At 40.2% G+C, this 26,383-nt stretch overlaps 2 protein-coding genes across 8 annotated transcripts; both read left to right on the top strand.

Moving 5' to 3' along the window:
* Positions 1 to 1,745: 1,745 nt before the first annotated feature.
* Positions 1,746 to 8,172, top strand: btr33 (bloodthirsty-related gene family, member 33). 2 transcript variants are annotated; one of them, XM_047386981.1, is made up of 9 exons: positions 1,750 to 1,817; positions 3,230 to 3,308; positions 3,801 to 4,352; positions 4,429 to 4,524; positions 4,638 to 4,871; positions 5,329 to 5,476; positions 5,563 to 5,589; positions 5,827 to 5,972; positions 6,055 to 8,172. In XM_047386981.1, the coding sequence occupies exons 1-9, from the start codon at positions 1,759 to 1,761 to the stop codon at positions 6,484 to 6,486; spliced, it is 1,773 nt and encodes a 590-aa protein (XP_047242937.1). In that variant the 5' UTR covers positions 1,750 to 1,758; the 3' UTR covers positions 6,487 to 8,172. The 2 variants fall into 2 exon arrangements, with proteins under 2 accessions (XP_047242938.1, XP_047242937.1); XM_047386982.1 differs by lacking the exon at positions 3,230 to 3,308 and having other exon boundaries at positions 1,746 to 1,817.
* Positions 7,800 to 25,150, top strand: rpgrip1 (RPGR interacting protein 1). 6 transcript variants are annotated; one of them, XM_047386977.1, is made up of 31 exons: positions 7,800 to 7,898; positions 8,302 to 8,441; positions 9,397 to 9,450; positions 9,528 to 9,645; positions 9,840 to 10,045; positions 11,411 to 11,513; positions 11,619 to 11,759; positions 11,876 to 11,981; positions 12,075 to 12,098; positions 12,189 to 12,335; positions 12,416 to 12,489; positions 13,877 to 14,097; positions 14,190 to 14,296; positions 14,382 to 14,432; positions 14,514 to 14,693; positions 14,792 to 14,909; positions 16,771 to 16,934; positions 17,013 to 17,358; positions 17,436 to 17,596; positions 18,476 to 18,708; positions 18,790 to 18,905; positions 19,002 to 19,219; positions 19,301 to 19,357; positions 20,432 to 20,598; positions 20,819 to 20,891; positions 21,006 to 21,072; positions 21,236 to 21,321; positions 21,798 to 21,987; positions 22,066 to 22,150; positions 23,205 to 23,332; positions 24,861 to 25,150. In XM_047386977.1, exons 2-31 carry the CDS (start codon positions 8,354 to 8,356, stop codon positions 25,082 to 25,084), a joined length of 4,053 nt encoding a protein of 1,350 aa, XP_047242933.1. In that variant the 5' UTR covers positions 7,800 to 7,898; positions 8,302 to 8,353; the 3' UTR covers positions 25,085 to 25,150. The 6 variants fall into 6 exon arrangements, with proteins under 6 accessions (XP_047242933.1, XP_047242934.1, XP_047242932.1 ...); XM_047386978.1 differs by having other exon boundaries at positions 9,525 to 9,645; positions 11,622 to 11,759; XM_047386976.1 differs by having other exon boundaries at positions 9,525 to 9,645; positions 13,880 to 14,097.
* The last annotated feature ends 1,233 nt before the right edge of the window (positions 25,151 to 26,383 follow it).

The raw sequence follows: 26,383 nt of genomic DNA, 5'->3' as shown, positions 1-26,383 counted from the left end.
TTTTTCTTGAACTCTTCTTTCTGTTGCTTATTTAATACAAGTTAATTTCTTGCAGTTTTATATTTCATATTTATTACCTCCCAAATATAAGGTTCTATAAATAGGCAAATTTTAAGGCTTATTTTCTATTTGTCGAGTTTATATGTATATATATATATATATATATAATTTTATGCTCTCATATATCCCTGTTGTACTTTGTTACCAAAACGGATTTCATTGAGCCCATTCATTTCGATCAGTTTTTACATTCCTTGTACGCCATTGTCTTTTCATCCTCAACATGCAGCTGGAAACGTAAAAACGAATGGGGCGGGACAGAGAACAGCATCACCGCCTCAGCTGCTCTCCTATTGGCTGAGCCTCATTATGGCTGCCTGGTTTTGAAAAGGAGCAGCTAGCAGCGGCTAATCTCTTTCAAGTTGGAGTCAGGAGCGTGAAAAAACATGTTTTAAAAATATTTTAAAACATATAAATATATATAAATATAAATATAAATCTCTTCTTTTTATTATTTTGTTGCTTTTAATGGCGCACAGATTTTTTGTTGTAGCTTTTTGTTGGCCCAGTGGTTATTTTATTGAGTTTATTTATTTTTCTGTATTTATTCTTTACTATGGCAGGATTGGTTCTCCATAAGCAGTATAGTCAACTTTAAAGTGAAGGGAGAGACATAGACTTAAATTACTAATGAACTCCCCCACAAAGCTGAAGTGTCCCTGCTGCCTGCACGCACACAGACACTCACTAGAAGCAAAATGCTGCTTCTCTTTCTGTGTGAAATATCCAAAGTTTCCCACTAAAAAGTACAGTCTAAATCTTTACTTTACCCCATAATGGAGCACAGTAAACCTAGATGAAGATGAGCTGCTTTCCTTTGACGTTCTCAAAAATGTGGACCCAATGTTTTACAATACATTTAGATATAGAAAATCCAAACAAATATCTACAAAGAATGAATCTCATACTTTGGTGAATCATTATTTGAATTCATGATAATAACAACTTGGGGGGAAAATAATTATTGTGATTACGTTATTTTTATATAACAGGTTAGGTCTTTTTATTGTATTTCTGCATTTCTTTTCTAGATTACATTGTTGTCTTAAACATGCAATTGAAGTCCTATGGTGCGTTGTCAGAATCAGAAATACAGGCTTTGGTGGCAAAGGTAAGAGTAGTTTTATTTATTTATTTATTTGTGTTTAATAAATATTATTTTTCCCTTTTTCCTGACATGGGGTTTCTTGCTTTTACAGTTCTTCCTTCATAATGGTTTGCTGCCACAGTTTTCCATGAAGGTTGCGACTGTGGAGCCATAAGATGAGTGGAAGAACATTTTCCCTAAACAGAAAGAAAATATAAATTATGATGAGAACATTTGATGTCAAATTTTCAAATTTATTTTTTGCATTACTCTGTGCTCTTCATTAATCTAAAATCTTCCCTACTAAATGTTATCTACAAATGTGATGAAGTCTTGTTTTCACTTTCTATGATAACTGTATTAGTATTTCTATCTTCTTTTAAAATAAAGAAGTGAATTTCACTGTGAAAAACTGTAGCTTCATTTCCATCTTGTTGCTCAGACCTGTACAGTTGGAATATATTGAGAAAAATACAGAAAATTTTTTACAAAACAGAGCAATTTCTCCTCCTCGTGTGGACTTTACCCCTCCCACCATAGCGCAACATGAAAACAATTCCCACAGGGAGTGGTCACAGCTAAATGGGAAGGACTTTGGCTTGACAGCCACAATGCCCAGTGTTTGCCTTTGCTCCTGCCGAGGTCATCTTTCACATTCAGGAAAAAAAAGGTAAGACAAAGACTAAAACAGACCAAAACGCTGGAACTGAACACTGAAATGTACCAGGACTGTCAGTTTGCTTTTGATTGTTTCACATAAAGAGAAAATTATGAAGCCAGAAGCTCGCTCTTCTAGATGAGAGGTAAAGGAGTCTTGTGTAGCAAATTAAAAGGTGTGTAGATTGGTATAACAAACCAACGGCAAAAGAGCAAAAGAGGAAGTGTGTTAGTGTTTTAGTTTTATATGTTTTGTCTCACGTTTAAAACAGAACCGAAACAGAGGGTGAGAAACTGAGTCATGTAGTCAGGCAGGTGGACTTTGGTCAATAAGTGTTGCTGATATGGTTCAAGCTAATGATCAAGTGAGTATGGCTGACTAACTAAAGTTTTCTAAATGTATTTTTAGATAACCGATAATTTAACATAAATGCATTTCCCAGAGAAAGTTAAGTATAACAGAAGTAATGGTTGAATTTGGACTTGATATAATACACATGCAGACCAGCTACTGGTGCTGTCTGTTCAGCTGAAACTTCAAACATGACCCGAGTGCCCGACCGTGAAACATTTTCTCTAATTCACACTTGACCAATTTGCATACATATTTGTAGTTGGAACAGGGCCCAATTGCAGACACGAAGAAGGCTGACGCGTGGTGGAGTATGATTGAATGGAGATTTAATAGCAGAATATATAGCTGTGCAGGAAGCAGAACTAGGAAGCTGAGAAATCTTGATTAATGTCAGAGAATAACAGGAATATGGACTAACCAGATTTATAACTGAACACATAAAAAAACAAGGCCAAATATGAAAAACACAGGGACCACTCAAATTACCAAAAACAGAATCCACAAATCAAATAAAACCAAACTTGATTTTATTTATTTGTTTTTTTATGATATGTGGCTTAATTCTGGAAAGATATTTGATCACTCTTCTGGTCTCGGTCCACAATTTTCTAAGGTGGAGGTTGGGCCTATTCCACAACCTTAATGTTAGCCTAATTCATCTATTCCAGATGTGTGTTGAGGATCATTTTATTAGTTATGTTGAAGTTTCAACCATCTGACCAAATATGTCACCCTCAGATGGTAAAATTAAAACATAACTTGATTTAAACCCCTCCCAGAGCAATCTCACGCCTCAGTGTAAAACCTCTCACTACATAATTTCCACATGTGAGATCCTCCCACCTTCCCCTCTTTCAGAAGTAAAATTATCTTTGTTTCTATAGTGGTGCTCAGGTTTTTGTCCTGCTTACTTGAAAAGCCACCCTGAACTCCAGACAAATATCGTTCCCCTTTATGCTTTACTGAAACTTACATCTGTCCACCTAGAAAAGACATTTTCTAGGTGACACTTCTTTCTGGAGGATAGTTTAATCATCAGAAAAGATATTAATCGAGCTATTTGGCCACAGTGACATCAACATGGAGGCAACCAAACTGTTTGGCACGGTGGTGGCAGGATCCTACTGCGGGGCTATTCTGGGGACAGAGGTACTGCTACATGGCACAAAACTGAAAAGAATAAGAGGATGATTATCCAAACAACAAACAAACCCCTTGTTCCTATTTACAACATTTGTTGAAGTTGTATATTTTGTGTTGACATTCATCTCCATGATGACTACATGCACACTTCTCACCAGACCTGCAGATGATTTTATTATGCAGCAACCTGGTGCCTCTAGAACAGGCCTCAGAGAAGCCATGGTGCTTTGAGGCAGATGTAGGAGCATTTATTAGTCATTAAAAGCATGAGGAGAAGGCAACAGAGGATGTCTCCAACATTCCTGGTACTATGTTGATGTTGTACCCGGCATTTGGAGTGCACCAAGGGCCCAGTAGACCTCTGTTGGAAAGAACATATACCTGAGGCCACCCAACATACCTCATGTCATCCTGCAATGTGTTGTGAAAAGTATGCTAGGCATTCGCATGATTATTATCTCTTTTAGTAAATGGCACTGTTCTTTTTTCCTTTCTAAGGTCATGGCTTCCCATGACTATTTTCTGTCCAAGGATCAGTTTCTGTGCAGCATCTGTCAGGATGTTTTCTTGGAGCCTATCTCCATCCCCTGTGGCCACAGCTTCTGCTTCGCCTGCATCACCTCTCACTGGCAAGGCAGCCTCTCCATCAACTGCCCCAAATGTTACACGGAGTACAAGGTCTGTCCGGAGCTCTGCGAAAACTCTTTTGCCAAAGAAATGTCGGAGCAGATCCGAGCAAGAAGGCAGGGGAAGACCGTAAGCTGCGATACGTGTGTGGGAAAGCAAACAAATGCCCTGAGGTCCTGTCTGGTGTGTCTAACCTCGTACTGCGAGAGCCACCTGGAGCCTCACCTCAGAGTTGGCACGCTGAGGACTCACAAGCTGATTGAACCTGTAGCGATGCTGGAGAACAGGGTTTGCAGAAGGCACCAGCAGCTTCTGGAGCTGTTCTGCAGAAGTCACCAGAAGTGTGTTTGTTTGCAGTGCATCAAAACCGACCATCTCTGCCACGACATTGTTCCAGTAGAGAGAGAGAGCCAGGACAAGAAGGTGACTGAGTTTAGGACTCTAGTTAGACTCTTGACAGAGTGACCTTTGACTACAGCTTTGAACGCTTCTTTTATAGAGCCAGATGAAAATGATCCAAGCAGAAGTTCAGCAGATGATCCAGGACAAGCTGCGGAAGCTGCAGGAGATCAAACTCAATCTTGAGCGAAGTAAAGTGAGTTGATTCGGCGTGATTACTGCTCAAACTGTGCAGTCCTCATCTTTCATTTGTCCCGTTTATTTTCCAAAGTTTAAACCTGATTTTCAGTTTTTATCACTCGCTGGTAGGAAAACTCAAAGAGGGACATGGAGGAAAGCATGCAGGTTTTCTCTGCTCTGTTTCGCATCATCGAGAGAAGTCAAGCTGAGCTGGCCGAGCTGATCCAGAAGAAGCAGACGGCGGCAGAAATTAGGACGAAGAGTGTGATTGCGGGTCTGGAATCAGAAATCTCTGAGCTGCAGAGGAGAAGAAGGGAACTGGAGCAGCTGTTTCACCATGAAGACCACTTCCATGTTGTTCAGGTCAGGAGTTTACAGGTCAAAATGAGAACAGATAAGTTGTTAAGTTTAAACCTGAGTTTTTTGGGTTTTCAGGACGTTTTACACCCACCATGAGCCACTTTTTCCCCACCAGTAGGACATTTGATACCTGTTTTGACAACTGATGATTTGAAGTACAGAAATTGTTTGCATACAAATGTGAGTATGAGTGATCTGTTTTGGTACGATCAGGGGTCATCATCTGTCATATTTCATAGGAGTGAATTGGGAACCACAATTAATGGAAATAGGGTGTGGGATAAAATCTTCAGAAAATAAAGTATAATTTAGGGGATAACAAACTGTCAAAGGGGTGGATTGACCTGCAGCCATTTGATGATGGCAAGATTATTCATCAGCGTTTGGTCTTACAGTGAGACCTCAGGCAGAATCACGTTATTTAATCTGTTCCCTTCTTGATTTGACTCCTTGGTTCCAGAGTTTCCCAGCTGTGAGTTCTCCTCCGTCCACCGAAGACTGCTCGGAGATCCTCGTCCATTCAGACACTTGCTTGGGGGTCATAAGGAGAGCGGTGGCTGATATTCGAGAGCAGCTGCAACTGCAACTAGAAAAACTTTCCTCTCGAGGTCAGAACACCACAACATCTAGCCAATAGTTTTATTTATTACTATTATGGTTTGAAGAAATTGAGGATGTTGTTATTGACTTTCAGAACACGAGAAAGTCCAGCAGTATGCAGGTACAACTTAGCTGACTTTCACATGTTTTGGCACTGTCTCTTCTTTCAGTTTATTTTTTATTTTTTAATAAAGTAAAATTTTCTTGGTCTTCAAAACAAAAAAAAAGTTTGCTACTTGATGTTTAAGATATAACTTTCAGTGCCAAGAGACTGAAACCACAGATATGAACATGCTGACATGAGTAATAACAGAACAATAACACGCTCCTCTGCTGTGATCTCATTCTGTCTACCAAGCTGATGTTCTTCTGGACCCCAGGACGGCCAACCCCTGGCTCGTTCTGTCAGAAGATGGGAGGCAGGTTCAAGATGGAGACATTATGCAAAATGTGGCAGATCTCCCAGAGCGTTTTGACAAAGCCCCATGTGTCCTCGCCCTCATGGTAATAAAAGTTTATGATGGTTTTATGTTTGAGTGTTTGGTGCCTTGCTGCTTTGTCTAGGCCGCTTTTCTTGTGTCTGCAGGGTTTCACCACAGGGAGGCGCTACTGGGAGGTGCATGTGGGACACAAAACGGCGTGGGACTTGGGTGTGGCTCGAGCATCTGTGAGAAGGAAAGGTGCGGTCACTCTGAGCCCAGAGGACGGTTTCTGGACCATCTGTCTGAGGAAAGGAACCGAGTACTGGGCCTGCGCACGACAGGCAGAGCTGCTGTCTTTTCCCCAGAGGCCGCAGGTCATTGGCGTGTTCCTGGATTATGAAGATGGGACTGTGTCTTTTTACGACGCAGAGACTCAGTCACACATCTATTCATTTACAGAGTTTCACTTCAGTGAGGCCCTGTTTCCGTTTTTCAACCCGGATACGAATGAAAACGGCACCAACAAATCGCCCCTGACCATTCGGCCCATTAATAAACTTATTTTTGGCAGGGATTTAGAAGACATCACTATATGACATTCTATGACGTCTGTATCCAACGATTTTTTTTTATTTATTACAACATTCATTGTGACATTGTAAAGAACCCGCTGCATTTATTAGCACTCCTTGTACATTGGTATAAAAATCCTTAAAATAAATCCTTTTTTTTTTTTTTTTTGCACTACATAGTCTTATGCTGAAAGAAAATTTGGAAAAATCCAACCTTTAATTTGGAAATGTTTTGTAAAACACTCCTAAGCTAACTGCAAATAAATTAAAGAAATAAATAAGCATGTGAATCATTTTAACTGCAATAATAAATTATGAAGAATGAAAGGTTTTATTATTATTATTATTATTATTATTATTATTAGTATTATTAGTTGTAGCAGTCATGGTAGTGATAGTAGTGGTGGTAGTAGTACTATTGGTAATATACAAAATATTGCTAACTGTATTTTGTATATTTTTATATACTTTATATGCATAAAGCCCATCATATTCAATATTATGTTTAGCATTTTTTGTAATTAGGTTTCAGGACATTTTAAGTTTAACAGTTTTGAACTACCGTATTTGTCCATATAAGATCACACCACTGCAATACAGGATAATATTTTATCATTATTGCAACCTTTTACTGTTATCTTAGTTTTTAACCTAATCTTTATGCAGTCTGTAATTTGCTGCCTACCTGTCACCGTAAGACACATATCAGAGTCTTATGAAATGTTTTATGTTGTGTTTTACTGTGGAAAATAAAGAATGTAGAGCAAAAAATGTTTTCATTGTAAAAACCCAAATGGGTAAAGCTAACCTGAAAACTGCACTTTTAGATAAATGATATGGGATGTCAAACACCTGGGATTAGGTTTGATGTTATTTTGATGTATGAGTAACATGAAAGCTGTTGCATTACTGTTTCTCCCTCTGCCCCCCTTCTCCACACCCGAGCACCCTCTTCAAAGATTGCACAGATCCCAGATCAGCCCCTCTCCACAGATCTGTCTGCATATAGATTACGAACCGAACTGACATCACAGCACATGTTCACATTGAACAACCTGACGCCTGCTGCTGATCAGATTAGTGCAGAAATAGGATTAGCCTCAGGGCAGATGGAGCACAGGGGCACACTTCTCCACTCTGTCACATCAGTTTTGTCGTGTATTTGATAATTGAAACCTGTATTCTTGCATGAGTTTTACTGAACCCATTTTAGCATTTATTTTAGGGACTGCGCTCTTGAAGAATTAAAGTTGGATCATTTGGATTTATCAGTCAGGAAGCAGTGGGGGAATAATAAAATAGATGAGGGATTAACGGTGTGATCCAGGCGCTGGGCGGAGACACATAAATCTCCAGGCCTAAAAACTAACATACAGGCCAACATTTGTTATTTCTTCTGGAGATCTAGAACTTACTCAGACGGGCGGCAGGTGAGGGTAGGTCATATATATTTACTCAAATAATTTGACTGGAGAGCTTTATAAATGAATTAGATTGTGTTGTTTTGTACGGATGGTTTCTGTATCACCAGATGCTCAGTGCTGCATTTAGGCCCTACAAAATAGAAGCAGTTTGTCTCGTTAAATTGATTTCCTTGGCTAGTTTTATGTATCATTCCTTAATAGATAACACCTGAGTCTGAGACTGCAGACTGAACCAAAATGTTGCTGCTTGTGACAAAACCTCAGCAAAATAAATAATTACGGAGCATTTCCAAAAGCAACGTGTCGTTATTTGAACTAAACATTACAATTCAACGTTAAATATAATCAAGTCATTAACTTCACATAAGTCTTTCTATCCCATTGGTGCAACTTTATTTTGCCCATATTTTTTCAGACTAAACGATGTGAGCTCTGTGATTGGCTGAGCTCGAAGTAGAAAAGGTGTGATGTCGCCGATGATGGACGAGACAGCCGGGGATCTGCCGGTCAGAGACGTGGGGCTGATGAGAGGGGGGCTGATGCCCACCTTCCCAGGTTTGTGTTGACCTATAACACAAAACAGTGCAGAAAGCTGTCTGTTTTTTTATTGTTTTATTACAGTGTAAGAACAGCATTTATGTGAGCAATATTACATAAATAAATCAGCTAAAAAAGCATTACTTACATATAAATTAGACTCTAGTTTCACTGCACCTCTGCAACTACCTCTCATACTTATTAGCACCACCGGTAAAGAAGTGTTCAAAACCCTTAGGCATGTCATATCATCACAAGTATAAAAATGTGTTTTCTAAATTAACTGGAGCTGTGTGATTTGGTGGTGTGTGGCATGTTATGTTTTGATGAGACTCAGATTTTTTAGCAACAAATTCTCCAGGTGGGTCTGCTGTGTAACAAAGGATGAAGATGCTGAAATGGCCAATTAATGCCCATTCTGGTGGAGGATCCAGGATGCTGTGGGTCTGTTTCTCTTTTCTCCTGCAAGCTTGTGAGCGTGAATGGCATCAGGAAGTCTGAAATACCAGGTCATTTAAAATGGAAATCGGGTCACCTCTGGCAGAAAACCAAATATGGGTCATCACTGGGTCTTTCCTCCCAACCAATTACCAAAAATCTATAAATACAGAAATGGTTCATCAGACCCACAGTCAGCCTCCTTTCATGGCCATCTCAGTCTCCAGACCTAAATCCTATAGAAAACCTGCTGAGTGAGCTGATGGGAGGACAGAACCCAGGATCCTGGACGATCTAGAGATATTGTGCGAAGAGGAATGGTGGAAGATTCCTACTGGCAACAACTGGTTGTGCAATAGGACAACCTACTGTTACAATGGCAACCTGTCCAGGCTGTACTCTGCCTCTTGCCCGATGACCGCTAGAATTAGCCCCCCCGGCAACCGTGCAAGGTTGCTGGGGGGGCTATGTAAATGGATAGAAGTATGAAGCATATTTTTTTGTTTGTTTGCAAATGATTTTGCTGTTTTCTCAGATACTCTAAGAGATGTCAGGCCCTGGAAGAAGCATCATGTTACAAAGATGAAAGGTAAATAATGTCCCACAACAAATTCCTTGTACAATTTTGGTTCACACGAACATGACTGTGCTTTGTGTCCCCAGCAGACCCTCAGCGGCTGTTTCGATTTCCCAGAGAGCATCTGGAAGACTTGTGCCTCCGGCTGCAGGAGGAGAACAGTGTGCTCAGACAACACACAAGGACACAGGAGCAGAGACTCCGCAGGTAACCGGAGCCTGTGCAGAAGTTTTCATTTGAGCAAAAAGGAAACTTTTAATTTATTGAAATCTGGAAAGTTCACCAGGTGGGATATTTTCCTACCTAGGGATTCAAAGTATAAACCAAATACCATGATTATGCAGATAGACTGTGCTTAAAATTAACCCTAAATCCTCTCTCCAACTTTCTGTTTACCCCAGAATGTCCACAAGGCTCATGCGTCTTCGTCAGTCCAACGCTGGGTCTGGTCCTGTCAAGGAGAGGGACATGGAGGATGCAATCCAGGAGCTGGAGGCCAGGGTGGGGATGCTGGAGAGTCAGAAGGAGGTGCTGCAGAATAAACTCAGCCTAGCCAAGCAGCACATCCTGGACCTGGGGACTCGCACGCCTTACAGATACAACAAAGGTGAGATTTACGCAGAGAGCAAGAGCATCTGGCTGCAGCCCAATGTCTGACACTGCAGTGGTCAAGTTTGCACAAGCTTGGCATAAATGTCATTTTCATTTGGGCATTGTAAGATTCATCTGAAAAGTTCAGTTTCCAGGTTTGAGTGATGATAAAAAGCTCATAGCGTGCAGCTGCAACGTTTTTATAGAAGAAATATTGGGTGCACAGGTTCTAATATTTTGTGGATTTTCTCTTAATGCACACAAGGGAAAAATTATACATATACCTCTACTACTTGTGTGTTACTAAGAGCTGCTGTAACAAGTTAATTTCTCCATTGTGAGATCTACTAACATTTGGACAAATGTCTCAGCAAGTTGCAGAAAAACCACCCGGATTGTAGTCACCAACAAGGTTCTGGCATAATTCTGTCTGGATGTCCAACCATTCCTCTTGGAAGAATTAGTGGTTGGTTGGTTGGATTCTTGTCTGGCTTGTCAGTATATTTCATCCATTTTCCATAGTTTTGACCATCCAACAATTGGAGATTGTTTTGATTTTTTATTCCTTCCACTTTGTGCAATACACCAGTGACACTGTCTTTAAACAGCCCCACAGCATGATGCTACCACTGCCATGCCTCACTGCTGACACAGTGTTTGATACCTTCCTTTGGCCAAAAACAATCCTAAACCATAACATTTTTCTCCAGGGAGCTTTTAGCTGGTGCCTATCTCCAGCAGTCTACGGGCAAGAGGTGGGGTACACCCTGGACCGATCGCCAGTCCATCACAGCTCAACATAGAGACAGACACCCATTCACACTTAAGGGCAGTTTAGAGGGATCAATTAACCTAACAGTCATGTTTTTGGACTGCGGGAGGAAGCCGTAGTACGCACCAATGCATTGGGAGAACATGCAAACTCCAAGCAGAAAGACCCCTGGCTGGGAGTTGAACCCAGGACCTTCTTACTGCAACACAACAGTGCCACCAACTGCAGCACCATGCAGCCGCACCCAGCTTTTGTTTTTAAAAAAATATTCAATCAGAATTAGCTTTGTAAGCCAAATTTGTGGAAACAAACAAGGAATTTAACGTTGGTCCCACTTTACTCTTAATGAAGACGTTTTAAATATAAATATATGAAAAGGAAAGTGAAAATATTTTTTTGTAAATATATCATATATACATTATTTTTACATGAGAAGACAACAAGGTTGAATTAGTGCAAAATAATGCTGTGTAATCATTCCACCTTGAGAAAAGATCTGTTTAATGCATCATTAGATGCCGTAAATCCACGTGGCTTTTGTGCATATCACGAGAAGATGTCAACTTCTCTTCCTCACCATATGTGGTTTCTTCCCCTTCGTGTTTTCAGGTAAAAATCTGGAGGGAGAGGCTGGAGTCAGGAGGGCAGCACGGACTGCTCCTGCACGATATGGCCTCACGTTGGAGGAAACCAGAGCTGAGATGGAAAGATTGTAGGTGCAAGTCTGTCAAAAACACCCAATTTTTCTCTCTTTAACACATTATTATTCAAGGTCCTTCTATATATATAATCCCACATAACATCCATCATCATCCAGCAGGTCCAGTATGACCGACCAGGTGAGGATGACAGAACTGGAGGTGACAGCCCAGGCTCTCCGAGACTCTCTGAGAGAGAGGGAGAAAGAGATGGAGGGAACAGTCAGAGAGCTGAAGAAGCAACAGGCCGACAGACACAGGTAGATGTAGATGCATATAAAACAGCTACAACCCATTTTTCACATAGCAGCATAAGCATGTGTTAATTACAAAAGTGCATTTATAATTAGAATGAAATGTGTTTTACCTGCATTAGAACCACAATCAGAGAGAATGTGGATCTGATCCATCTACAAAAGCAGCTCTCAGAGAAGAGTGCAGCCCTGAGAGTGACAGAGGAGAAGATTGTTGACCTGCAGGAAGTGAGACCCTGTTCCCGTCTTCTGCTAATTCTGCACATCATTTATTCTTATTAGCAACAGCATCTGACTAACTTCCTGTATGTCTTTCCCTAGGCGTATGAAAATCAGCTGGAGGAGGTAAAGACCTCTGCATAAACAGATAACGTCTGTTGAATAATTCGGAATCTTCCTGATGAGTTTAAACCTGGTTTTTGTGCTCGAGTGCAGAGTCAGAGGGCGCTGAGGGAAAGTCAGGGAGCTCTGCTGGAGAAGGTGGAGGAGCTGACTGAGCAACTGAAGCAGGAGAGACAGAAAGCTCTGACACTGGAGGGACAGCTCACCACCACGACTCTGTCTCTGCAGACTCTGGACAAGGTAACATGTCGGCACCTGTGTGCAGTAGGATCATTTGTGATGCTGTCAGGTTGAAAATAATTCACCTCATTCTCCTTCAGCTCCAAGAGAGGATCTTAGACCTGGAGGGAGAGAGGGATCTGATAAAAGACAACTATGATACTCTACTAAAGAGGTAGGCACTAAAGAGGTTTGAAAAATATAACTTTATCTTTACAAAATGACTTTTGGTTCTAGTGTTTACAAAAGGCTAGTGGGGCCTCAGAGATAATGATAGAGATGTGACAAATAAGAGGTCTATTATTCGACAAATCGGAATAATTCTAATTTTCTGTGTTACTGCAGGTTGTGCATGCACATACAGTGCTTTGCAAAAGTATTACTGTAGTACTTTTCCACATTTTGTCATGTTACTCTTCAATATCTTATACATTTGTATTGATAACCTTCACTGCGATATCTCTAAATAAAAAATCGAGTGGAACCAATTACCTTGGTCCACCTCTATATAATCTTACCTCAGTCTAAAATAGACGTTCTGTGAAGGCCTCAGAGGAACACAGTAGACAAGTTGGGAATAAACTTGTGGAGTACTTTAAAGTATGGTTTTAAAATACAAAATCCCTGCTCTGAACATCTCACAGAGCAAAGATCAATCCATTGTATGAAAATGGAAAGTATTTGGCACAGGTGCAAATCCACCAAAACGTGGGCATCCATCTAAACTAAAAGCAGAGAAACATCCAATAGGCCCATGGTAACTCTGGAGGAGCTGCAGAGATCCACAGCTGAGGTGGGAGAATCTGTTTACAGGACAACTATTTGTTGGGCACTCTACAAATCTGGTCCTTGTTGAGGTCTGGCAAGAAGAAAGCTATTGTTGTAAGAAAACAATAAGAAGTCTCATTAGCAGCCTGTCACAAGCAATGTAGGGGACACAGCAAATGGAAGAAGGTGCTCAGATGAGAACAGATGAAATGCAATGGAATGGGTGTCAGGAAACTAACAGTGCATATCAACTTCATCACACCTATGGTGAAACATATTGGTGGCAGCATCATGCTGTGACGATCCTTTCCTTCAGCAGGGACACGGATCCATGGTTCCCTTTGTAAGAAACCTGTTGGAGGCTACAAAAGGCTTGAGATTAGGGCGGAGGTTTGCCCTCCAGCAGGATGACTGTAAACATTCAGCCAGAGCTACAATGGTTTAGATCAAAGCATATTTATGTGCTAGAATGGCCTAGTCAAAATCAAGACGTAAAGCCTACTGAGAATCTGCGTCAGTACTTGAAAATTAATAATTAATGAATTTTCTTCCACTTTAGAATTATCTACTTCCTCAAAAACACACAAATTCTTGGTTATAATGTGACAAAAAGAGAAAGATATTTTTTCAAGGCATTGTAAACTCTGATAAACAAACTTTATGTTACTGGTCCTTAAGATGTGGTGTTCAGTTGTTCGTGTTATTTATGAAAAGATTGACCTTTTTTGTAAATATTAGTTTCTGTCTGCTTTTAAGCTGAAAACATGGTTAATTTGGTAAATTTCTGTTGTCAGCAGTTTGTCCGCCCAGAAACCCCCTGATGCCCGAGCCGAAACACAAAGAGAGGTGGAGCAGAAGGAAAGGTTGGGGGAGAACATCTCCAGACCAGATCTCCATCAGAGACTGGAGGAGATGCTGCGAGAAGAGAGGGAGGAGAGGATCACGCTGGAGCTGGAAAAGGAGAAACTCCGACAAGAGAAGGAGATGTTGGAGGAGCAGAGGGAGCGGGAGGAAGGTTAAAACACAAACTCATTTCATTTCCATTTCATTTAAATCTGACTAAACGATGAAATGCAAAATAAAAAGTCAATATTTAATTACATTTAGAGCTGTCTGTGGTGACAAGAAAGAAGCAACAGCAGCTGGAGCAAGATGTTAACCAATACAGAGAAAAGGTCTCTTCTCTGCAGGACAGCCTGGACTCCATCACTAAGGTCAGAAATGAACAGAATAAACTTCCTTTCTCTGAGTTGTCCTCCCGTAGCTCAAACGGTCACACATGTCCTCTCCAATCTCCAGGGCTTTGACATGAGCATTGAGGATCTCAGCGAAACTCTTTTGCAGATCAAGGTTTGGATTACTTTCTCCACACAGATGATTAAATAGTGCTCCTAAAATCTCATATCAGATGTGTTTCCTTTCCAACCAAAGGCCTTCAGGATGCAGCAGGAGAGCAGGGAGGGCCTGGGCTTCCTCGTGCCTGATGGTGGGGTGGACGATTCGTCCCGTGAGCTGGTGAACATCCAGGCGTCCCATGCCGAGACGGTGCTCGAGCTGCAGAAAACCAGGAACCTGTTGCTGCTGGAGCACAAGATCACCAACGACCTGCAGGTACATGCAGAGTGTTAAATGCACACATTAGAGAAGGCTTAAATGAAATGGGCACTGTCAGATTACTATAAACTTCAGAAATATATTTCCTCTCTAAGGAAGAGTTAAACATGATCAATCAGAAGGTGGAAAAAGAGAGGGAGGAGAGCAGGAGGAGGGTTGCAGAGAAAGACAAACTCCTATCAAAGAGAGCTCTGCAGATCAACACGCTACAAGGTAGGACAGCGTTCAGATCTGAAGTTAAAACAAACCATAATAACTGCTGATTACTTCAAAGCCCTGATCTCAACACCATGCGCTCCTGCAAAGAACTCAGTTCAATTCCGTTTATGAGGCACTTTACATAATGTAGTGGACAATGTTTTATCCTACGATTGTTACACTTGCTGAACATTTGGTTCTCTGGTGTTGCTAAAAAAAGATAAATGCATGAAAGTGATTGCTGCAGAGAAGGGATAATGCCTCAAACAGTCGTTCTTTGGGTGTCATCTGTGTTTAAAAATGGTTGATCTTTAACTGCAGAAATTGATGAGCTACTTGAGCTAAGTGTATGTATTCATTAGAAATCTTAACTATCTTATTAAATGAAAATATTGTATTTATTAGTCTCCATAATCAATCTGAAGGTTAATTTTCTTTGTCAGGGAGCCTAAATTGTACATTTCAAAAGGACTGGGAGCATATTGGTATAAAAATATTATTTTCAGAATATTATAGACCATTAACGCTTCAGCTGAAACTGAATAATTAACGTAGAGAATCAAACATTTGTTAATTAGTAATCACACAAATATTTATCTGAGATTAATTAGGCAAAGAAATGAAACATAAACAGAAAAACATGAAATCTCACAAATTATTTTATGAACCTTTTTTTTTTACATTCATTTTTAAACTTCAAGCGACTTTTACTTAAGTAGGAAAAAATAACCAAGCATAATACAATCTAACCAAGAAATACATGCAATCAAACCAAACAAATGTAGGATTTTTTTTCCTTTTTCTACAGAGATCAGACTGCTTTGTTTTATTCAAATATTGCATTTTTGGTATGTTATTGAGCAGGTAAAAAAAAAAATAAGGTTTTCAAGCATTTATTCTTTACAAAATATTTAACGTGTCAAACAAAATATTTAACTTTTTGTGGCCTGCAAATTCCTTCAACTTAAATTTTTTTCCTCGTCTGAATAAGTTTGAATGACACTTGTTTTTAGAGAGAAGTCTGTGTCAAAACCTTACAGTGATAATCATCTCACTATCTGAACCAGCCTATTCAAGGTTCTTAACTGTCAGAGAAAGATAATCGAAATAAGAGCACAACTTGACTTTTATTGGCTTGCGGCTAAATAAACTGTTTATCATCAATTTGTGTTAATGCCTTAATGAGGGGCTTTTAGTTAGAATGTGATATGTCTGCAAAAGGGTCAGATTTCTGAGCTGTCCAGACGCTACGTGGCGAAACACAATCCGAAGTGTTGCTGAGGGCTGATGACGTCATGGGGTGAATGAAGCAGGAAAACCTGGATCCAAAGAGCAGAGATTGGTACAGACGCAATCTCAAAAATGGGTTCCAGTAAAATTCATAAATAATGTGAGCACAAGACAATAAAACAAGCTCTATACAAGATAGTATAAAGCCTAAATTAGCCCATTAAAAATAAATAAAAAGTTAAATATCCAAAAACATCTGGGTTTCCTTTAAGTCTATATCTCATTCAATTCCTGGTTGGGACTAACCTGCTCAGTGTGCCACACGTATGAGCACGACCAGGACAGAGTTCATTTATTTCCACTTTGTTTACCCCAAATCTAGGAGTAAATATGTTTTATTAGGACAATTCACCACCACTTCCTCCAGAGCTCGACACATTTCAGAAAAGCTTTAAAAACTATCTACATCTCTTCTTGCACTGATCCATATTTGGTAGGGGTGGGCATTTTCAACATCCATTTTAATCCTCACATTTTCTATGTTCTTGTTGAAAAATACTTTGGACAAGACCTTTTAAAAAACACACAAAACCTTCTAGCATGTTCTTTACAACTCCAGTTTGTTTTCCTCAATTTTAATCTAAAGCCCAGTTGAGAGAGTTGGCCTACAGCCCCAGGAACTACAAACGGACCATACCAATACAGTACACCTGGCCGGCTGGAGATCAGGAAGTGATTCAGCCCATAGAGGACGATCTCTCTTTCTCTCAGCTCAAATCTGGGGAGTCACTGTTAGAGATCCACCTTAAGGTAAAAACCCAAAAATATCCTCTGAGAATTTTCTCAAAAAAAGAATTGATCCACTAACAGCTGTTTTTGTCCCACCAGGCGGCCACCTTCACCCCAGTGGGGCTCCGCATCATGAGCAGCCTCCATCCAGGTGTAGGCCAACATGAGCACATTGTGACCTTCTGCACTTATTGCCTGTTGGACTTTGAGATGCACTCCACCCCTCTGGTGTCAGGGAGCCAGCCGAACTACGGCTTCACGTCCCGTTACGCACTTACAGTCCGGGATTTGAGCCGGTTGGATGGTCAGGGGTCAAGAGTTCAGCTGGAGCTCCACCAGGCACTGGGAGGGGTCCGATTTATCACCCATGGAAGTGGCAGCGTGTCACTCATGGGTGCCATGGAGAGGAGAGGAGAACGAATCTGCAGCAGTGTCAGTATCACAGGTGAGTAACTATATAGTGAAGCTGATACTCACTTCCCATTTTCCTTCCTCTTCTTACTGTTTAACCTGTTTTCTCAGGAAATGAGGGTGAAACAATCGGTGTTGTGGATTTCTGGGTGCGCCTCTTTCCTCCTGCTGAACCCATCAACACTGCGGCAGAGATCAGACCTGACAGGAGGACAGTGACTCAGAGGAGTCCGGTTCAGATCCCACTTGGCTGGCAAGACAACGGCCAAGAGGTGAAATCAAGAGTCTGCCGTAACTTTCAATGAGCCACTCTTCTTTCCTGAATTGTTTCAATCCAGTCACAATGGAGGGTTTTAAAGCATGAACAGCCTGTTTAAGGTCAATTCGCACCATCTCCATTAGATTAAAATCTGGACTTTCACTAAGTGACTCCAAAAACCTTCCTTTCATGTTTTTGTGCCGTTCAGAAATGGACATGCTGGTGTGCTTTATTATTGCACCATGAATATTGACCATCCAGTACTTTGGATGTTCTGGGGTCTTCTGTGACCTCCTGAATGAGTTATTGAAGAGCTCCAGGTTTAATCCATTCTTGGGAAAATTCACCACTGTTCCATGTTTTCACCATTAATGGATGATGGCTCTCACTGTGGATTCCTGGAGTCTAAAAGTCTTAGAAATAGCTTTGTATCCTTTTTCCAGACTCAGAGATCTCAACAACTTTCTTTAGACTGAGGCTTTATGCGTTTCCTTTAGAGATCTTTTACCCTACTTCGTGCTATCAGACAGCTTCTTTTTAAGTGATTTCTTGATCTGGTAGATAACCGGCCGTGTTGTGGCTAGTAAAGTAAAGAAACAAAAAATGTGGGGCATTTACTTTTCCACATAGGGCCAGGTTGGTGTGAAAAGCCCTTTTTCCTTAAATAAATAAAAAGAATTATTTGAAAGCCCCACTTTGTATTGTTACTCAGGCTACATTTGTCTGACATTTAAGTGTTACAGAAACAGAAGAAATCTGTTATTCAGCAAACATTTTTTTCACAGCACTGATAAAAAGGTTAATTAGGATGTATATTTCATTCTTTCAAGATTTTCAGGCTTTCTGGCTCTGAGCTCTGATGATTTTCATCCTTTCCTGTCATTCATGGCAGGAGTTACATGACTACGGTGGAGGGATCCCCAATGAGCTGGTAGTGATGCTTGAGCGCTGTGTTGGCCTCAACGCCCGCTGGCCGGGTCTCCTTCCAGACGCCTACCTGACGTATCGGTTGTACGACCTGCCGCCTCATGTCTCACCATTGGTCCAGTGCTCCATTGATCCGGTGTTCAACGACATCACCAGCTTCCCTCTGGCCGTAACGACTGATGTACTGCACTACCTCAGGTATGCTGTTCTGTCTAAGATCTAAAAAATAAAATAAAACTGTTCAGTTCTTTGAGATAATAGTCAGTTTGCTTTTCCCAGGTCCAGCAGTCTGTGGGTATATGTCTTTGATGACAGCGATGAGCAGATACCTCCAGCCTACCTGGCCAAGACGCCGATCCCACTGAGAGCTCTGGCGACAGGCAGAGAGATCAGAGGTCAGGCTGTGAGGAAAACCAAATAACCTAATGGATAATTATAGCTAAGCCCTGAAGCCACACTGGTTCTAGATATTTCTTCCTGTGGATTGTCAGGTGATTATGTTCTGAGAGATCCTGCCGGTGGACCTCGGGGAATGGTTAGAGTCATGTTGAAGTGGAAGTATCCATTTCAGCCGCCGGTGGATGGCCTTCAGAGTAGATGGGGGAAGGAGAAGGTGGATGAGCTCGAAAGGGTGACGAAAAGCACTCAGATGGAAGAAAGGAGGAGGGAGGAAGCATCCCAGAGGCCGACGGCCAAGCCCAGAGTAAAGGTGATGTCATTTCTTTCTGTTGGGTCAAGATGTCTTCAAATGTGGCTCTGAAGAGCTGAACTTGTTTCTATGCATTAACAGACTCAGGACCTCAAGCCCAAAGAAAGTAAAACTGTGCAGAAAGAGACAGAAGCATGGGTAAGAAATCCAGCTGAAAATACAATGTCTGTCTTCTGAGGGTTTTAGGTATGACCGAATAAAAATTGGCTGTTGTTTACCTGGTTACAAAATTATTACGATCCAGCCTCAAGTGTTCAAAAACACAGCAGATTCCGCTTGTTGTGTCTAAAAAAATAAAACAAGTATACCCCATGAGTGAGCAACTTGCAGAATCACATTTAGCAACAATAACTCTCCTTAGTCATTTTCAGTCTGACTTTATCAGCCTCTATCATTGTTGCAGACATTAGTTTCTGCACAGCTCTCTTAAGGTCCCACCAGATTATTTCAGTCGAACAAATTATCACCCCTCCACCCCCAAGCTGGACTGGATTCCCTAAACATGGTGGTGTGCATGCTCCACCAGTCTTGTGATTCATTCAGATTACTTTGTGAGTGTAAGTCGTGCTGCCATACTCTTTTCGGAGAAGCAAATTGTCTTGTCATGAACTTGACATGTAACATGCCAACTGAAGCATGTCGAGGCTGAGATGGGGCTGTTGGGTTTTGCAGTTGCTCTGAGCATCGCACAGCCTGTTCTTGGGGTGGATTTGCTGGAATCTCCACTCGAGGGAAGATTGGCAACTGTCTGCAAATGTTTTCCACTTGTGAACAAATTATTTGCTGTAGAATGTGGGAGTTAGACTGATAGGAGTGATAACTGCACCTCTAAGTTTATTGTTGATGTATTTCTGCTTTGGCATTGTGTCAACTCGACCTTTTAACACTCCAGACCAGCACACTTCAAAAACTCCTGCTTTTATAGAGGTTTTCCCATTTTCTGATGTTCAATTAATCAAGTGCATTTGATTACTTTACTTTCCTTCCTAAACTTTATAGAAGCTGCTAGGCGATTAGTTTTCGACACACAGCTTTGGTTTTATTATTTTCCAGTCAATAATGTCACTATGTCATCTGTTGTGTGTCTTTCTGCACTCTTGAGGTTAAAATAAAAAATAAATTGTAGTAAAGTATTTATGTTTTCTTGGTTTTGTTTGAGCATATTACTCGCTTTACTTTACCTGCATATGTAAGATATTTTTCTACTTACAGCCTCAGCCTCCACCTGTCAAAAAGAAAAGCTCACAGGCTCTGCGATCAGAGCGAATCATGTCTGGGAAAACACCGTCAGCAGACCGGAAGAGATCCACCAAGAGGTCCTCTGAAGTCAGAACATCTCACTTAACCACTGAGCCAAGACTAACGACATCCTTCTACAAGTAAGAGGACGATATGTACAAAAAAAAACCGCTTCCACCTATTCTACATACTCCTGTAGATGGGCAGAAAAAATAAAATATGTCTGGAAAAACATGTTTGTAAAAATGCAAATTAGTTTGAAATGAAAACATCAGATGATCCTGCTACATTGTTTTTTTTATCATACAGTATATTTAAATAAAACACTTAAAAAGATTATAAAACTTACTTCTATTTAAGATCTGCAGCAGGGTCATCCTCCAGACGATCAACTCCATCAAGTGAAAGCTCTACTACCGATGCAGGGATTCAGGTCAGCCCACTCATCTCCTGAAAACTACATGCGGTTCTGTTCTTTCTAGACAAAATTAATACTGTTCAAATATAATCAGTGTAACACAGAATTGAATGGCTGCTTTTGTTCCAGGAGCTTCCCTCTGTGGGTCAGGTGTCTGTGTTTGAAGGATGGGAGGAAAAACAGAGGAGTGAGAGCAGTAATCCTGCAATTACATTTGTCATTTAAAGACTTTTATTTTTTAAATATGGAAAGAAAAACATGTTAAACCTCAGCTTTTTCTAACTTCAGTTAATCTAACTATCTTTAACTTTCAAATCTTTGACTTTTTCTGTCTGTTTTTGTTTTAAACACTCCTACAGAGGACACTGAAGCCCCTGAATCTTCAGAATTGAGTTCTTCACAAAGCGACTTAATAATTATACCACCGAAAAGGAAAATGAGGAAGGTACAAAATATTTGAGAATGACAGTTGAATAAATTGTAGGAGCAAGGCTAAATTTATGATGTAGAGAGACATTTTCATATTTTACTTCCATGGAGAGTTTCTGGAAACCTTTTTAAAGGAGTCTGTATAAATATTTACCCAGGATTTCCAAAAGTCTGTTAATGTTTCTATACTTGTGTGTTTTGCCTTTTTAAATTTGACAATATAACTTTCTATCCAAGGCAGCATGGCCCAAGAGGTGCCATTTGCATTTAACCATGCTCCAAAAACCTTATATAATTTGACTGGTCAGACCTCAACTGGTCCGTCTGTACCACCAATTACTTCCAGATATGTGTTTGAAATACTGTTACTCATACTTTACAAGGTTTCAAGAAAGTCTGGCTTTATGAACTGAGCTTATAAATAAATAATGGGAGGTGGATTTCAAGATTCTGCACAGTACCGTGGAAGACATGAATGTTGCCGTTTTCCAGGGAGACAAGCTAAGAGTTGAGATCCTGTCCTTGACGTTTGAACCGTCCTCCAGTGTGGCGCTGGACCGGTCCGTGCAACGCGTTTACGTGGAATACCGGCTGCTGGGCGTTGCCATGGAGACCACAGAAACTCCCATGTCCCTTCGTAAACCTGTGAGCGGGGAGGAGATTCACTACAACTTCACACGAGGTGACTGAATTGGGGTGTTTCTTTCTATCTGTAAAATGTATTCAGGATATCCTGATGATGGGTTTTTTTCTCTCTCAGTGATTTATGTGGATGGCTCGCAGTTTGCTCCACTCAGGCGGTATCTTTACACAATGCTGGAGGGCACAGATCCCAACCAGGGCAGGTGGGTGACCTATAAGGGACTAGCCGGAGGTTTTCACCCATGAATGGCATGAAACTCCCATATGTTTTGCAACTTTTGCAAGTACTCATTTGAAGTGGTTGTTTTCCTGGCATGGACTCTTTTAAGATAAACATTTAATTTTTTATTGACCTGAGGTTAAGTTGAAGAAAGTTGATGTCAGCTTACTTTATCCATTCTAAAACCTGTTTCAATGTGTTTTGATCATTGTCCTGTTGGAGCATCCATATGTGTCCAAGTTTCCATCCTCTAGTTGTGAATTTGAAGTGAAGTGAAAGAACTCCATACACTCTATGCTGTATATCACTACCACTGGCAGGGAAGCCCCAGCATAATGCTGCCACCACCATGCTGAACAGTTAAAGCATCATCCTGACTCCTCTGATCATATGTCTTGTCATTTTGTCTAAAACATTCAGTCTTCATCTTCTCTGACCAGAAACCTTTTCTCCAGCAGTAATTTGGCTTGTCCATTTGGACAAATTTCATTTGGGCTTGAAGGTGGTGGCGGGGCCTTCTTTCCATGCAGGCACCGTCTCCCTCCATGTTGATAAAAGCTGATTTCAACCACTTTAAATTAACTAACATTTCTGCTAAGAAGAGTGGTCAAATATGGTGGCAGAATTAAGCCAGGAGCTTGTTGAGGGGACATTAAACCAAATATTAGTGGGGTTCAATGTATACAGTCATATTCAATAAATGCTAAATAATGTTAAAACAGAAAACAAGTTGACTTTTGATGAAGCCTGTTTGTCAAATTAAACATACTTTTTGAAAAAAACAGCCTTTAAGCAGGTATTAAACATACTTTTTATTAAGCTCATATTTTTGTATTAAACAGGTTTTTTTAATTTGATGTAACATTCTAATCCTAACGTAGAATCCTAACGAAGAATGGGTCAAATGCATTATTAAATAAGGCCATTCCCCATAAAGGCTGCATGTAAACCACTAACCAGAACTGTATGTTTTTTATTTTTTATTTTATAATCCTGCCTAGATACAAAGTGTAAGTATGTGTTTATTTGTCACGCAGGTTAAAGTTCACAGTGGTCAGCGAGCCGATGGACGATGAAGAAGAGTGTGTGGATGTCGGACACGCTTTCCTGGACCTACAGGAGCTGCTGCTCACAGGAAACGATGTGATCGAGCAACAGATTGACAGTAGGTGTTGTAGCTGTGGGATTTAGTTTGGGAAATGTAACAAAATATGCTGACTGTGAGAGTTGTATGCTACTGTATTAAAAATTCTCATTTCTGTGAATTAACTCAGAGGAGAAAGCCAGATGGTTATATTGTGAGGGCAAAAAACATTTGAAGACAATGACTGACTTTAGCAAACATACAAATCTCACTTTAGGTTTAAGATTTTCTACATTTTTCAAATAATCTAGTCAGTGGCGTGGACAGACATTTTGGGAGCCAGGTGCTCAAGTGGGAAAAAAGGGCACCTTGTGTAGCACATGGAGCTGCCGGCTGCTTTTGTAGTGTGAGATTTATTACAGGCACAACATGAACATAATTTATATGTATTACTAAGCACCCACAAAACAAGCTGTCCTGTGGGATGTAGGGAAATGACCACCCAGGAAAAAAAACTCAAAACAAGAATGCATTTTACAAAATTCTTAAGATTAATAAGGCAACAAAATGATCATAGATTGATTTAAAGTTAGATTACTGATTCACAACCTGAACTTCCTGAGTCAAATTTGAAACTCACGTTATCCTTCATTTTTTTTTTTTTTTACACACTGAACACAGCGTGTTTGTCTTGACTATATCATTCTGTACTTTTATCACAAAATGTCTTCTGTACCAAATAACCTTATATTGTAGCAAAGCAGGTTACACTGCCAAATTTACCAGGTTGGTCACACTAAATGAGTTATCTTCAGAAATGTGAGTAACCAGTGACCATTCTACAGCGTAAATCAACTATACCCAGAAAATGAGTTATAATTCAATTCAATTCAAATTCAATTCAAAAATACTTTATTAATCCAAAAGGGAAATTAAAATAAAATCTTCATAGTCAAAATGAAACCAACAGCAGAGAATATGATCATAAGAAGAATCATCTATATTTCTGCATGTAGCCAGTGTGATATATGACAGAAATTATTCTTAGAGAATAAAAATGAATGAGATTAGAAGTCCTGAGAACTGATAAGATGTCTGCTTTTTAAAAATTAAAATACTCTGATCACATCATCATTTTTACACACACAGAAGTAGAAAATACAACTTAGCCTACATGCCCCACATTTACTGAACTTTATTAAAGGTATTTTAGTAGTGTATGAATTGTAATGATAACCAGCTCATTTGGCCGTATGTGTAATGAAAAGCAAAAACATGAGTCAAACAGAAGTCATTCGGGACCATTATAGCAAATGTAATAAGTACATCTATGAGATCGATTTTAATTTATTTATTCTAATTTATCTAAGAGTTAAATCGTAGACATTCTCCTGGCGCCTGGCACTGGTATTATAGGCCTTTAAATTCAGAATTTTTACCTTGGGCCCCACACTATACACTGTAAAAAAAAAGATTTCAGGAGGGCACTTTTTTGTCCATAGGATAAAAGGGCAGGTGCTCTAGCACCACCTTGTGTCCATCTGTGGACATCCCTGAATCTAGTAGACTTCCTACAATATATTGAAATGTGTTTTTTTACTTTCCGCAGTTGTGAGTGTGGACGAACACAGGGAGGTGATAGGGAATCTGAAAGTGTCATTGGAGGCGGCGAAAGCACTGAATGGGATATACCAGGAGTTTCAGCAGAATGCTGAAAGTAAGACAGCAGGAAATCCAGAAGATGATGAAAAAGAAGAAGAAGAGGAAGAGGAGGAGAAAAAAGAAGATCAGATTCAAGTACTGGATTATGATGATGATGATGTCTTCAACTGAGTAAAAATATCTGAAACTGCCCATTTAAAAATAACACAAGCAATGAAATAAAAAAAATCATTTTGGAAAAAAGGCTGTTTTTCTTTTTATTTGAGGGTTTTATCTGTTTTTCTATTTAATACCTAACCGATGTCTTGATATTTTTTATCTTTTTAATTATTCAATGCTATTCTTCAGGCTTCTAAAAGAAACTTCAAGCATTGTGTCTTTGTGTATGTACAATGACAAATAAAAGTGTCAACTTATCCTACGTTATTAGATTTCTAAATATGCCACCTTATACAATATCTTGGATTTATTTAACTTTACTACATTCAATATTTTAAACACTTGGTTCTCATCAAGACCCAATGAACTTTTTCACTTTATGTTGCAATTACAACCACAAGCCGCATGGTGACACAGTTGGTAGCACTGTTGCCTTGCAGCAAGAAGGTCCTGGGTTCAACACCCAGCCAGGGGTCTTCCTTCATGGATGTATGCATGAGTTCTCTCTGGGTACTCCGGCTTGTGCATGGCTGTTTGTCTTGTGTGTTGCCCTGTGATCAACCGAGACCCTTAACAGAAGAAGTGTTTAAAGAAATTGGACGCATGTGAAAGACAATAATGTCCAGCTAAAGTTACAGAGAAAGCAAGGAGACCAATATTTAGAGAAGCAGCCAAGAAGAAACTCTGGAAGACATATTAGTCATACCCTCTATGAATACAGCATTTATAGAGCAGCGGCACAAAGAAAACCATTGATTAAAGAAAGCCATGAGCCACTTCACCACAAGCCAAGAAGGGGACCGATTTAACGTGGAAGAAGGGGCTCTGGTCAGATGAAACCAAAACAGAACTTTTTTGGCCAATATGGAAAAGCTAAACAAACCAACCCTATGGAAAACCATTATGGTGGCTGTATGATGCAGTGGGGATGTTTTTCTTCAACAGGGACAGGTAAATTGGTCAGAACTGGTTAGAAGATAGATGCAGGTAAATACAGGGCAATTTTGGAAGGCAGCAAAAGACTTGATATGAGGATAGAGGTTTACCTTCCAGCAGGACAACAACCCTAAACATACAGCCAGAGTTACAGTGGAATATTTATATCTCAACATATTCATGTGCTAAAAGGGTCTAGTCACAGTTCAGACCTAAATCAAATTGAGAATCTGTGGCAAGACTTGGAAATTCCTGTTCACAGCCACTCACCATCCAATCTGACTGAGCTAGATGTTCAAAACTGGCAGAAACATACCTGTGCTACCTGCAGCAAAGGGTGGCTCTGCAAAGTTTTGACTCAGGGTGGCTGAATAC

This window comes from Girardinichthys multiradiatus, chromosome 14 (assembly GCF_021462225.1).
Source record: "Girardinichthys multiradiatus isolate DD_20200921_A chromosome 14, DD_fGirMul_XY1, whole genome shotgun sequence".
In the NCBI taxonomy this organism is placed as follows: Eukaryota; Metazoa; Chordata; class Actinopteri; order Cyprinodontiformes; family Goodeidae; genus Girardinichthys; species Girardinichthys multiradiatus.
The sequence above is the reverse complement of the archived record's forward strand: the minus strand, read 5'-3'. Positions and strand labels throughout refer to the sequence as shown.